General features: G+C 52.6%; 1 protein-coding gene across 1 annotated transcript in view; it reads right to left on the reverse strand.

The window, feature by feature from the left end:
- LOC135891510 (complement C3-like) overlaps positions 1-12,986 on the reverse strand; it is a 54,132-nt gene that overhangs the window by 18,203 nt on the left and 22,943 nt on the right. Inside the window, exons 15-26 of the mRNA XM_065419054.1 lie at positions 12,741-12,870; positions 11,933-12,004; positions 10,729-10,929; positions 9,979-10,090; positions 7,965-8,050; positions 7,676-7,815; positions 6,723-6,935; positions 5,670-5,736; positions 5,084-5,170; positions 4,183-4,386; positions 2,477-2,552; positions 606-765 (exon numbers count right to left, since the gene is read on the reverse strand). Of these exons, the coding sequence (XP_065275126.1) occupies positions 606-765; positions 2,477-2,552; positions 4,183-4,386; positions 5,084-5,170; positions 5,670-5,736; positions 6,723-6,935; positions 7,676-7,815; positions 7,965-8,050; positions 9,979-10,090; positions 10,729-10,929; positions 11,933-12,004; positions 12,741-12,870 (1,548 nt within the window). The remainder of the gene's footprint in view (positions 1-605; positions 766-2,476; positions 2,553-4,182; positions 4,387-5,083; positions 5,171-5,669; positions 5,737-6,722; positions 6,936-7,675; positions 7,816-7,964; positions 8,051-9,978; positions 10,091-10,728; positions 10,930-11,932; positions 12,005-12,740; positions 12,871-12,986) is intronic.

Genomic DNA, 12,986 nt, shown 5'->3' on the forward strand with positions numbered 1-12,986 from the left:
CCTAAACCCCACCCTGACACCCCTAAAACTTGACACTTATGCCCCCTAAATCCTGACACCAACACCCCTTCTACCTAAACCCTAACACTGAGTTTCCTAAATCCTGACACTGACACCCGCAAAAGCCCGACACCCACACCCCCTTTTACCTAATAAACCTTAACACTGACACACCCTAAACCCTGGCACCCCTAAATCCCAACCCTGACACCCCTAACTCCAACAGTGACCCCCCCCCTTTCACTCCTAAACCCCGAACAACAACACAACCAAAAATGATCTACCCCCAGCAGAATGTTTACCCCCAACAAGGGAGAACTGCCAAAGACTCCATGAAGTCCACTAAGGACTAAATAGATACAATCTGGCCCATTGGGCCTGAATCTCCATTCACTGCTGCCCAGGTAACTGCACTGGGTTGTTCCACTGATGAGAGAGAGAGAGAGAGAGAGAGAGAGAGAGAGAGAGAGAGGAGATCAGTCTGCGTGAGCACAGACTTTGGGATGTAGCCCAGTAACACGTCCCTTTGAATTATGAACCAAGAAGTTGCTGTGATGATTGAAGTGGGTAGTGATTGGTGTGTAAAAGTCAAAGGAAATACGTACAACCATCTCTCCATGGATTACGGGGGCATCTTCTTGGAAGACCCCATCCGGTTTCTGCTTTTCCAGGATCAGCCATTTCACTGCCCCACAGATAACTTGGTTTTCAATGGGCACCAGTTTCTTAGCCATGGCAAAGACCTTTGCCACGTATGCCGTCAGCCTGAGGGCAGAATCAATCACATCACAGTCATTCCTGCCTTCCCGGAATTGCCTTCAGTGTGAAAGCTGGACCGTCTGCACTCAGGTATCAGTTGAGACATTTCACAGCAGTAAATGGAGTGAGGTTCATGTGGGTCAGTTTATGGTAACCTGAGTGAGCAGGAGCTAGGGAAAATGTCACCGCTTGTCTGGGAAAGCGCATCCAGACACTGCTCCCTATTACGGCTGGCTCTACTTGAGATGTGCCGAGCTCTCGCCGCCTGCAGTGGTATGACCAGGATGGTGGGGTTGGGGGCCCGCTGTGGACAGCTGGCCACTGGGAACTGGACTGGAGAGTCATCAAACTCAACTTCACACAAGCCAATGAACAGTCGTCAAAATGATAACGGTCATAGGTGCCAACTCTGTGGGTGTTCCGGGGCTGGAGCACCCACAGGGAAAAATTGGTGAGTGCTTAGCACCCACCAGCAGCTCCCCGCCCCCCGCAGCAGCTCACCTCCGCCTCCTCCCCTGAGCACACCACATACCCACTTTTTCCCCCTCGCTCCCAGTGGTTGCGCTGCGAAACAGCTGTTTCGTGCAGCAAGCGCTGGGAGAGGGGGGGAAGAGGGGGAACGCGGCGCGCTCAGGGAAGAGGCACGGCTGGGGCAGGGATTTGGGGAATAGGTCCAATAGGGGCAAGGAGGGGGTGGAGTTGGGGCAGGGACTTTGGTGAAGGGGTTGGAACAGGGGCGGGGTAGGGGCAGGGAAAGGGTGGAGTCAGGGCGGGGCCAGGAGTGGGAAAGTTGGCGCCTATGGTAACGGTTAGTCTGAGCAAGCTACAAATTAGCCACCTAAAACTGAAAGGACCTGGAGTTCATTACTAAGGCAGCTGCAGGCCTTAGGACCACCCTGGGGGCAGTCTGAGCAGCGGCTGGAGCAGCGGCCCAGGAGCAGCCCCGGAGGCCGTTGGAGAGCAGTCCCCAGGGGCCTCGGAACAGCGGGCGGCCGGATGCAGTCAGACTCTGCCGCCGAAGCAGGAGCCAGCTGTCAGCCCCCGGGAATCCCCCAGAGCAATGGCGCTGTAGGGACCCCCCAGAGCAGCAGCTCCCTGGGGACCCCCAGAGCAGCAGCACCCCGGGGACCCCCAGATCAGTGGCGCCCTAGGAGCAGCTAAGAATTAGTCAGGGGTGTGACACCCTGACGGGGTATTTTTAGTAAAAGTCATAGACAGGTCATAGGCCGTGAATTTTTGTTTATTGCCAGTAGCCTGTCCATGACTTTTACTAAAAATACCCATGACTAAATCTTTGCCTTATTCATTCCCAATCCCTCAAGCCATCTGCTCGCCCACACTGAACTGTCACTGAAATCACTGGGGGCCACATTTACAAGGTATTTAGGCACCTAAAGATGCAAATAGGTACCCAGCAGGATTTACCAAAGTGCCTAAGTGAGTTAGGCACCCAACTCCCATTGACTTTCAAAGGGAATTAAGCCCCTATTCTGCTCAGGTGATTTTGTAGATCCTGCCAGGTGCCTATCTCATCTTTGGGCGTCTTTCCATTGCCATCTGTGGGAGTTGGATTGGGTACTTTTTTCCCCATTGTGTGTGTTGACCTTTGCCCTCTGGTTTTGGGCTGGAGACTGACTTGCTCTGGCTCACATATTGCATGTGTAGGGTCAGGCTAACGCTGATCGAGAGGGTGCATTAGAAAACTCACTGTCCTCACCAAGTGCTTGCTGGTCGGTCTTTGAAAGCGGCATATGAGAAGTCGGGTTTTTTGTAAACCATCTGCTGCGTGTAACCTGAAACAGGGAGAGTAAGAAGGAGCTGTGCAATGTCTGGCGAGTGTCTAATGAGGCTTTACATGCGTAAGGCAAACGAAGTCAGAGCTGTGACCCCTGCCGCGGCTGTCTGAGTTGTGTGGCTCTCCCTTTTTCTGCAGGAGGGACACAGCACAGCAACTCAAGGGAAGCAAAGGCAGAAAGCTGTCTGGTGGGGAAGCCGATTGGCGTGGGCACTGCCCCGTTCCTCACCAGCATGAATCCTTCCTCCAGGGTGGGAGTGGGGCCAAGTGATTACAGTGTATGGCGACCTGGGAGGTGGGATGCCTGGGTTCTATGCCAGGCTCCAGGAGGGGAGGGTGGGTTAGTGTTTGGAGAAAGGTGCTGTGAGTCAGGACTCCTGGGTTCAGTTCTCAGTTCTGTCACTCACTACGTGATGTGCTGTTGGGCAAGTCACTGCCTGCCTCATACAAAAAGTTTCCCCATATTGTAAAAGCTTAATGGATGGGATGTTTGTAGTTCAGACTCCGTGCCTAATTTAGGCAGCCCACAAGGGGGCCTGCGGTGTAGTTAAAGGGACACCTGTTCTTTCAGGAGCTAGGCTGAAACCTACCAAGTTCTCTCAATGGTCATGAGATTCTCTATCGTTCCTCGCTACCAAGTGCCAACCTGACACGGATTTGAACTGTGGGTGAATGGCCTCCACCCCACTGCCATCCCATCCCCCACACAACAGCCATAGGCCAGCAATGAACAGGAGCCCAAAAGCCCAGCAGGACTGAAAATGGGATTGGGCGTTTGTCTCCATATGAAGGTCTATTCAGAGTTATCATGACTAATGCCAGTGTACACTGGTGAAGGGATATTAAACCTCATGCTTCAAGTCTTAAACCAACCTCTAAAGGGAGTAGGAGACCTAAAGTGGGAGACAGATTCTCTCTCTATTTTAGGGGCTTATCTGGCCCCAATTCCCATAGTACCGGGGTGCCTCACATTCTTCAATGTAACTACCAGGGGCACCGGAACAGGGGGAGCCAGGGATCATGGCCCCTCCCACTTTTTTCCTGCCTTATGGGTGACTGATGGGGGAGGAGAGGAGTGAGCAGCAGAATGGGGGCGGGAGGAGGTGGAGCAAGGGCAAGACCTGAGGGGGAAGAAGCCTAGTGGGGTGGGGCCACGGGGCAGAGCGTGGGTGGGCCCTCAGGGGGAGGGGCAGAGTGGGGGTGGGGCAGAGTGGGGAAGGGCAGAGTGGGAGCAGGGCCACGCTCCAGGTGCCGGTGGGAGTTTGCGGAGCTCCTGCCATCTACCCTCACAACCCCCCTGTGCAGCAGGGCACTGCGACTTTCCCCGTTTGCAGGGGGGAAATGGAGTCACAGAGAAATTAAGTGACTTGCCCAACATCCCACCAGGAGTCTGTGGCAGAGCAGGGAACTGAACCGGTGTCCCCTGAGTGCCAGGCTACCTGCCTGATCCCAGGACTCTCTATCGCCCAGTGTGCTTAACGGGAGGTTTCTGAAGCATTTGGTACCGGCCACTCTCCGAGACAGGCTACTGGACTAGATGGACCTCGGGGCCAGTCCTGTGCCGCAGTTCCTGTGTCCCTAACGCGAGCCTGAAGAGGGATTTGCTGTCTGGCACGAGAAGTACTTACCTTGCATGATCAACTTGATGGCTTCCGCTCTGCGTTCCACCCCAATCCTTTCCCACTGCTCGGTGCTGTCCAGGTAGATGGTGGCGATGACCGGGGGGGTCATGCCGATCATGTTCTGTTCCCCACAGCCAGACGGCGTCACAATGAGGTGCTTCAGGTTGGCCCCGTCGATGGAGTTTTCGACAATGATTGTCACAGGGTTTCCTGGCCAAGGAAATAACATGGCGTGAATTCGAGCACCGAGAGCAGGTGCTGGTGGGGACAGAGAGACAGACAGACCTCTCTGTGGGCAGTGGCAGATTGAGAGCTCAATCCTGCACAGTGCTGAGCACACCCAAACCCCATGAAGGTTGGATCCTAACCCAGCAACAATTGATCCGGGCCCTGTGTGCTGACAAGGTCCCTGCGATGCTCTGAGCATTTCTCACCAAGCCCTCCTAGGCTACTTCGCTCCAGCCCTTGCTGGTCAAGCTAAATGGGGTTAAAGGAAGGGCTATTATCCACATTTTACAGATGGGGAGCTGAAGGACAGATAGGCTAAGGGTGCTGCCCAAAGTCACCAGGAACGTCTGTGGCCAAGGAAGGTCTTGAACTTAAACTTCCTAAATACTAAGCTAGGGCTCAAACCACTATGGCATCCTGTCCAGAGACATAGGCTGCCCCCTGGGTGCTCCTTATTTCTGTGCACCTGTCTCTCCCGAGAGCACCTTGCTTAGCCACACGCCGACAACGACTTTGCTGTATCTTGGCCATTAATGCTCGATAGTGCACGTAGACAGTTGTAACAGAACCAAATGGGTAATCGGTCCACCTCCTGCGAGTGTGGCTACCAGAGGAGAATTCATTGCTCCCTTCACTCTGTTTCTAAAGCATAAAACACTTTCAAATCAGAGGCTCTTGCCTTGGATGCTGACTTTGGTCTCCGATTCTGTGTCTGGAACCATGTCATCTATATCTGCCGCTTTCACCTTCTCTTCCTGGACTCCCCCTGAAAAGGAAGGACAAGGAGAAGAGACAGTGAAATGCCATCCGTCCAGCCGGCTGAGCTTTGCTGCTGGTTCTTGAATAATACTCTTCAACGCTCATAGAGAGCCCTGCACAATCCACTGATGTGCTAGGGCAAAGGGAGGGAGGGGGCAGCTGAGATGGGAATCAGGAAGCTATGAATATGGAGCAGGCAGAGGTGGCTGCATTTCAGTGGCAGCAGAATTGCTCTGCATATTGCTGATTCTAGTCTTCGGCGATGAGCCTGGTTTTGACCTCCATCTCAGCCAACACGAAACCAATCCCTCTGAAATCTCCCACGCACGATCGGATGCCAGGGTAGAATTTTTCAGGGAAGTTTGCTGCAGATTCGATTAAGGGTTTGGGTTAGATACAAGGGCTCCTAAAACAGAGATACCTTCACTTAGATATAGATTGTGGAATTCTTTGAGACCTTCAGGATGAGAGGCGCCATGTAAACGCAAAGCAGTGCAGCTACTCACCTGGTCCTTTCGCAGATGGATCCAATACTACAGACTTAATTGTTTTGCTCATCCTCATCCCTTCAGGCTAGAAAGGAATGACAAGAGCATAATAAGCACAGTAGCATTTAGAGACAATGAAGAGCAGTAGGAAAAGGTGAGCGACTTGCTGATCTTGTGATCAACGTGAATCAGGAGTGACTCCACTTTGGAAATCAGCAGTCAAGTGAAACTGAGATCAGGGTCCGTCCCAATGAGTCTGCAATCTGACCTCAACCTCAGGCAGCGTCCCCTTTCATTTTGGATCCTGGTTAGGATGCATCCAAGGAGAAGTCCCTAGGCCAAATTCATCCCTAGCATAACACCACTGATTCCACCACAGATGAACGGGACAAATATTTCCCAGAAGCTGGGAATGGGCGACGGGATGGATCACTTGATGATTGCCTGTTCTGTTCATTCCCTCTGGGGCACCTGGCATTGGCCACTGTCGGAAGACAGGATACTGGGCTAAATGGACCTTTGGTCTGACCCAGTATGGCCGTTCTTATGAGTCTGGCAGGGCGAGGAAGTGAGAAGCTCAATTCATTCCATCATTGCTCTGTGACCTCCCTGAAGGACCTTTCTACTCCCTGATCATCCCTGGAGGATCTTCCTCTCACCCAGCATTGCAGTGATCTCCTAGAGCAGGCCAGTGGGACGCCCTTCACAACCCACCAATGCTGCTCCTTTGCTCAGCTCTCTCTGCCAAGTGATATGAGGTTCTCCCTGGGTGCACTGAGTCTGCATTGATTCCAGCACCCGCTGGTCCAAGGAGCAAGACCCTGGGCCTGAGGAACTGAACCTAGGTCTTTTATATGACGGCTCAGAGGACTGAGTGTAAGATAACCAGGCCAGCCCCAGCCCTGCTGTCATTGCCACAGGGGAGGGGAGGAAGTGGGATGAGGATGGAGATGCAGGGTGTTAATTTAACAGGTTAAGGTACAGCACCGATTCCAGAAGCCAGTCAATCTGGCCTCCAGCCTCTTGCCCTCCAGCGAACATCATCCCCACCCCCCATCACCTGATACCTACCACAACCTTCAGTTTCTTCTTCACGCCATCAGACACAAAACTGCCCCACACTGCTGCCTTGACCTCAATGTCATGAGATCCCAGCTGCAGCGGGACAATCACTAATGGCACGGCCAGGGAGGACTTGGCTTTGATGTCAAGGATCTGCCGGTATTTAGCCTTGGAAGTGGATGCGCTGCAGAAAACTGGGTTGTGCAGCAGCTCCAGCCGGACCTGAGAAGAGAACAGAGATTCGTGAGCAGGCAGTCTGCACACCATGACACTGTAGGGCATTGATCCAAAATGTACCCTCTGACTGGAGTTTACCTTTTTAATCTTAATAAATAACAGACAGGACTGTACTTACAACGCACATGACTGTATCCTGACCTCCTTCCTGAGAGGCCCTTCAGGACCCCTTCTAGTTCTGTCCTGCCTCAGAGAGGCCCTCAGCTTGTGGTGTTCCTGAGTGGAAGTAATGAGACCCACCTGGTCTGGCTACTGGTGTGAGTCAGCAGAAAGCTCTGAACCTGGTACCTACTCACAGATTTGAGGCCCAACCAGAGAAGAATGGCAGACAGAAGGGTATTTTTTTATCTCCCTCTATATCATGCAATCTTGCCAGAAGCTGGGAATAGGCAACAGGGGATGGATCACTTGATGATTACCTCTTCTGTTCATTCCCTCTGGGGCACCTGGCACTGGCCACTGTCAGAAGACAGGATACTGGGCTAGATGGACCATTGGTCTGACCCAGTATGGCCGTTCTTATGTTCTTAACTGGGTGGATTCCATAGCCTGATCCTTCAAGGGGCTGAGCACCCAACAAGATCAGTGGGAGTCAAGGGTGTGCAGCCCCAAAGGGATCAGGCCCTAGAAGAACAAACCTTCCACCATTTTGTTTTGGTTTGGCTGTCTGTCAAACCATTGACACCTCAGGTCCATTGTAGAGCCCCATGAGGCGGTGAGCTTACCTTAATTGTTTGGTCCCGATAGTTGTAGAGAATAGCCCGGATTTCCACCTGCTCATTCCTCACTACAGAGTAGGGCAGCCGGAGGTCGATGAAAAAATCTTTCATTACTGTTATCTCATAGGGGTCAGCCACACAGATCCCTGCAATGGGGAAAGACCCAGGGTCAGAGACGGGGGGGCTTATACTTTAGCCCTGAAACGTGTCTGTCTCCTCGATTGTTCCATCTCACTGTGACGTTTCCAAGGCCCATTGTGGCCTGGGGTCTTTTCCCCATTAGGGTGTTCCTCACCTTTGGTCTCTGAAAGGCTCACAGCCAGGACTTCCCAGGTGGTGATGGAATCCTTCAGGAAAATAGGCACCGTCTTGGAAGAAATTCTACATGGAAAGAGAAAGACAGAGTCTTTTACAGAAGGAAGGAGCTAGGACTCATGGACATTCCCCAGCTAAGGGTCTAGACCAAAGGTGGGCAAAGTACAGCCCGTGGGCCACATCTGGCCCGCGGGACCCTCCTGCCTAGCCCCTAAGCTCTTGGCCTGGGAGGCTAGCCCCCGGTCCCTTCCCTGCTGTTACCCCTCCCCTGCAGCCTCAGCTCACTGTTCCATCGGCGCAATGCTCTGGGTGGCGGCGCTGCGAGCTCTTGCCGGGCAGCACAGCTGCAGAGCCTCGGCCTGACCCGGTGCTCTGTGCTGGGCGGTGGTGTGGCTGGCTCCAGTCGGATGACGTGGCTGCCTGTCCTGGTACTCTAGGCGGCGCGACTGTAGCACCACCAGCCACTGGTGCTCCAGTAAGGTAAGGGGGCAGGGAGCGGGGGGGGGAGGGGTTGGATAGAGGGCAGGGGAGTTTGGGGTGGTGGTCAGGGGGCAGGGGTGTGGATAGGGGTTAGGGTGGTCAGAGGGCGGGGAACACGGGGGTTGAATGGGGGCAGGGGTCCCGGGGGGGCAGTTAGGAAGGAGAGGGGGGTTGGATGGGGTGGCGGGGGTCAGTCAGGGGCAGGGAGTCTGGGGGCAGTCAGGGGTGGATGGGTCCCGGGGGGGCCGTCAGGGGACAGGGAATGGTGAGGTTGGATGGGGCAGGAGACCCGGGGGGGCCATCAGGGGGCGAGAAACAGGGGCGGTCAGATAGGGGGCGGGGGCTGGGCCACGTCTAGCTGTTTGGGGAGGCACAGCCTCCCGTATCCGGCTCTCCATGCAATTTCAGGAACCCGATGTGGCCCTCAGGCCAAAAAGTTTGCCCGCCCCTGGTCAAGATCCTTCTATCTTAGGACTGAAGTCCATGGTAAAGCCTTCTTCACCCAAACACTGAACTATAGAGCCATCTCTGGGGAGGAACTCAGTGGTCCAAGTTCTGCACCAGCCACAGGACACAACCTGTTTTAAAAGTCTCAAGGGTAGGGATATTAGTTCTAGTGTCCCGGTCTAATTCCAAGCAGGGGAATTATATTCCATTTCAGTGGAGAGGGGCCTGACCCATCACTTCAGTTACCTTTGTTTTTTAAAAAAAAAAAGGCTCAGCCATCCAATTAGAAAGCACCGTCAATATCACGTGTCTCAGCAACCCAATAACACACCCAGAATAACAAACAGAAATGAGGAACAGTTCCCGAACACGATAAAAGGCCAACACTAAACAGCCAGACACCCAGGGCCACCCGGGGGCGGGCAAGTGGGGCAATTTGCCCCAGGCGTCAGGCCTCACAGGGGCCCCCACAAGAATTTTTCGGGGGCCCTGGAGCGGGGTCCTTCACTCGCTCCGGGGGCCCCGGAAAAATCTCGTGGGGCCCGGGCCCCCGGAACTTCTTCCGCTCCGGGTCTTCGGCGGCAATTCGGCAGCGGGGGGTCCTTCCGCTCCGGGACCCGCCGCCGAAGTGCCCCTTGAATCCTCTGGGCGGCCCTGCAGACACCTACATCCATATTCTAGCACCTAAATCAGCAGCCTGGTTTTTCATTAGGGCTGAAGCGAGGGGATACCGCTGGCTGCTCAGCACCTCTGGAAGTCGGGCCAGTTCTTTTAGGTGCATAAATATAGGCTCAAAACTGGAGTAACTGAATGAAATTCTCTGCTGTCTGTTATACAGGAGGTGAGACTAGATGATCTAACAGCCCATTCTGGCTTTAAAAAGTAGGAGTGACTCTATGAATATGGATCAGCTGCTGAATGCTGGCCCTAATTCATTGCAAATACTCCACCTGGCTCCACTGGGGATCTTGCTGGTGGAGAGACACTGACTTCAGTGGGAGCTACACCATACCACGTCTGAATGTGGCCCTTTGATGAATGGGAGTGACACGGCCACATGCTCTTACCCCAGTTCATTTGGTCGCTCTGTCAGCTGCTCCACTTGCCACAGCCAGCTCTCTGGAAACTGGCTCCTTGAGGTGATATCTTCGTCGGACATGAAATCTTCGTCCAAGTCACCTGGGGAATCAAATCACAGACCGTCTGGCTTTGCTGTGACATTGATTGGGATGGGGCAAATCTGAAAGGATTCGGGGGTTGGCCTGCTCTAGAACTGACCTGAAAGCATCCCTGATTTGACCTATGTTGCCAAGTTTTGATGCTGCCAGCCCAGAAAAGCATGAATTGGAGTGTGGTTGAACGGCTGGAGGGGAAGCCACAGGCTTCTTCTCCTCTCCATGCCTGCCTTGCTGTTCCCCCATGAGCTAGTCTTTTCTGGGCTCCTATAACACTGGTATAAACCACTGACTCAGTGCTACATGTGCACCCTCTACTGGATATTCTGCAAAGGATAAGAGCCTACTACTATTTCTAGATAGGGGAGTTACCCCTTTAGCTCAAGTGGTAGAGGACTGTGCTTTAGAAACAAAGGTTAAACCTCAGCGGCGACCTGTGAAGAGGTTATTACCCTGACTCATCTGGGTCCCCATATCAACATGGTGCAACACTAACAGGATTGCTGCCACTGCATTCATGCCCATCTCCCCTCAGGGGGCTCTGTGAACATGAGCAGGGTTGGTTCATGTGGTGTGGTCTTATTTCTCTAACAATTCCCCCAGTCTTGCTCCTCTGAGTGATATTGAAACCCTGATACTTGCTTCTTGCAAGTTCCAGGTGGAGCTCCCGTTGCAGCTTGTCCCGTATGGTCTTGATATAATTGCAGCAGTCGAGGAAGGTCTTCTTGCATTCAGCCGTATCCAGGATGTACCCAACCCGCTTCTCGCAGCTGTGCCCCATGGGGTTCTCGTGCATCCCATCTTCACAGCATTTCTTCAGCTTCCGGTCCTGGTAATCTGCCGCTGAAATATATAAGCCAGAAGATCATTCCTACCAAGCTTCTTCTAGTCCTCACTCTCTCTCTCTCTCTCATTAATTTACTACTAGACAGGGCCAAAGAAGGAATATAGGAACTGGCACTCTGCTCAGTGGGTTGAGCATTGGCCTGCTAAACCCAGGGTTGTGAGTTCAATCCCTTAAGGGGGCCACTTAGGGTTCTGGGGCAAAATCAGTACTTGGTCCTGCCTAATGAAGGCAAGGGACTGGATTCAAGGTCCCTTCCAGTTCTAGGAGATAGGATATCTCCATAAATTTAACCCAGTATCTTGTCACTAGCACCAGCAACTTCAGAGAAAGGTGCAAGAAACGGCATAGTGGAATAACCTGCCCACAGAGAAGTTTCTTCCTGACCCCAATCAGAGGTTGGCTCATGCCCTGAAGCATGAGGATGTATAGCTCTTCTTAAGAAATCCTATCCTATGGAATAGTGAACATCCTCCTTTTCCATGTAAATGGCTCATCCTTTTTTTGAATCCTGCTAGGCCCTTGGCCTCGATACAATCCTGTGGTGGTGAGCACTATGAGTTAATTATGCATCGTGTATGAAAATAGTTCCTTTTATAAATTCTTAATTAGAAACCATTCCGTTGGGTTGAGTGTCTCCTTGTGCTTATATGAGTAATGTAACAATGTACCTGTTGTTGTTATTTGAGTTGTAGTAGCACTTTGGGTCCCCAGTCATGGCCCAGAACCCCACAGTGCTGGGTGCTGAACCAACACAGAACAGAGAGACGGTCCGTGCCCCAAAGAGCAATTTACCATTCATTATTTTCTATACCTCTATAAATTGACCAGTTCCAATCTCTCCTCATATGGAAGTCTATCCAGACTCCCCCATCTCCAGTTACAGAAAATGAAGCTGGCAGGAGGCTGTAGCAGGGTGAAACTGGTCACGCTAGGGAATCACATTCCTGCTTTGCATGCTTGCTTTGACCAAGGACAGCAAACCCCCTGATTAGTACCTACTTTTGATTGCCTTATACTCAATGAGCTGAACGGAGCGACGTCGGCGTTTTGCTGGCTGGGGACACTCTGGATCTGCAGAAGGAAGTGAGAAACAGAAAATAAAACCCACCCACCGAGTGAGGCCTCACACTCAACTTACTGCCATTTCTGTCTGGATGTAACAGGGTAACTTTCGAACACCGCATCCGGTCAGTTCCCAAATTTCCGAGAATGGTCTATGGCTCAATGAGTGGAACCCCGTTGATTTAGGGGGAAATCAGAAAACCAGAAAAGCCATTTTGCCACATAACATATTGCTCCTTCCTGTCCCGGCCACATAAGACCTGTTGGGCAGATGCTCAGCCAGTCAGGGCAACCAGAAAGAGAGGAGAGTGAAGGAGGCTTCATTGCTTCCTCCCTCCTAGTGCGCTGCCCCCAAAAGCCTGCAGTCTGGGACAGAGGGAGTCAGAGAGAAGCACCAGCCATCTGCCTGTCCCTTCCAGGCCAGGGGGAAGAAAGATACTTTGGAAGTGGGAGAAACCCAGTGGTCTAGAAGAGAAACTCTTTGAATCCCATCCTTGAAACCATCCCATCCTTAAAATTAATCCCTCTTTTAATAGGTGGGGGCCAGTGGGAATTCAGGACCTTATTCTCATCCCCCACGGTAACCCCAACATTTCCATTCCTAGGCCGTTCCAGTGGGATTTGCCCTGCTAGACTGATGTCCCTACCCCGGGCTCATGGCGTAGGTCACTGTGCCTTGCTTTGCTGACTCTTTCCTCCCTTCCTCCATCGCTCATGGCAACCGTTCAGCTCTATAGAGTGATACCTGTTCTCTGGACTGTGGAAATCCTATTGCTCGTCTCCAGGGCCAGTCCAGCATCCGTAAATACCCCCAGATTGTTCTTTCCACTGCCAGCTGTACAGCCAATGTCACTCTTCTCCACGGAGTCCCAGATCTGTGAGGTGCAAACACAATGGTTGAGAGATTATTGTTAACGATGGTACCTCCGATTTATAGGTGACATCCAGCATGATCCCAAAGCATTATACAGGCTGTGACCAGATTCTGGTC

Source organism: Emys orbicularis, chromosome 19 (genome assembly GCF_028017835.1).
Source record: "Emys orbicularis isolate rEmyOrb1 chromosome 19, rEmyOrb1.hap1, whole genome shotgun sequence".
Classification (NCBI taxonomy): domain Eukaryota; kingdom Metazoa; phylum Chordata; order Testudines; family Emydidae; genus Emys; species Emys orbicularis.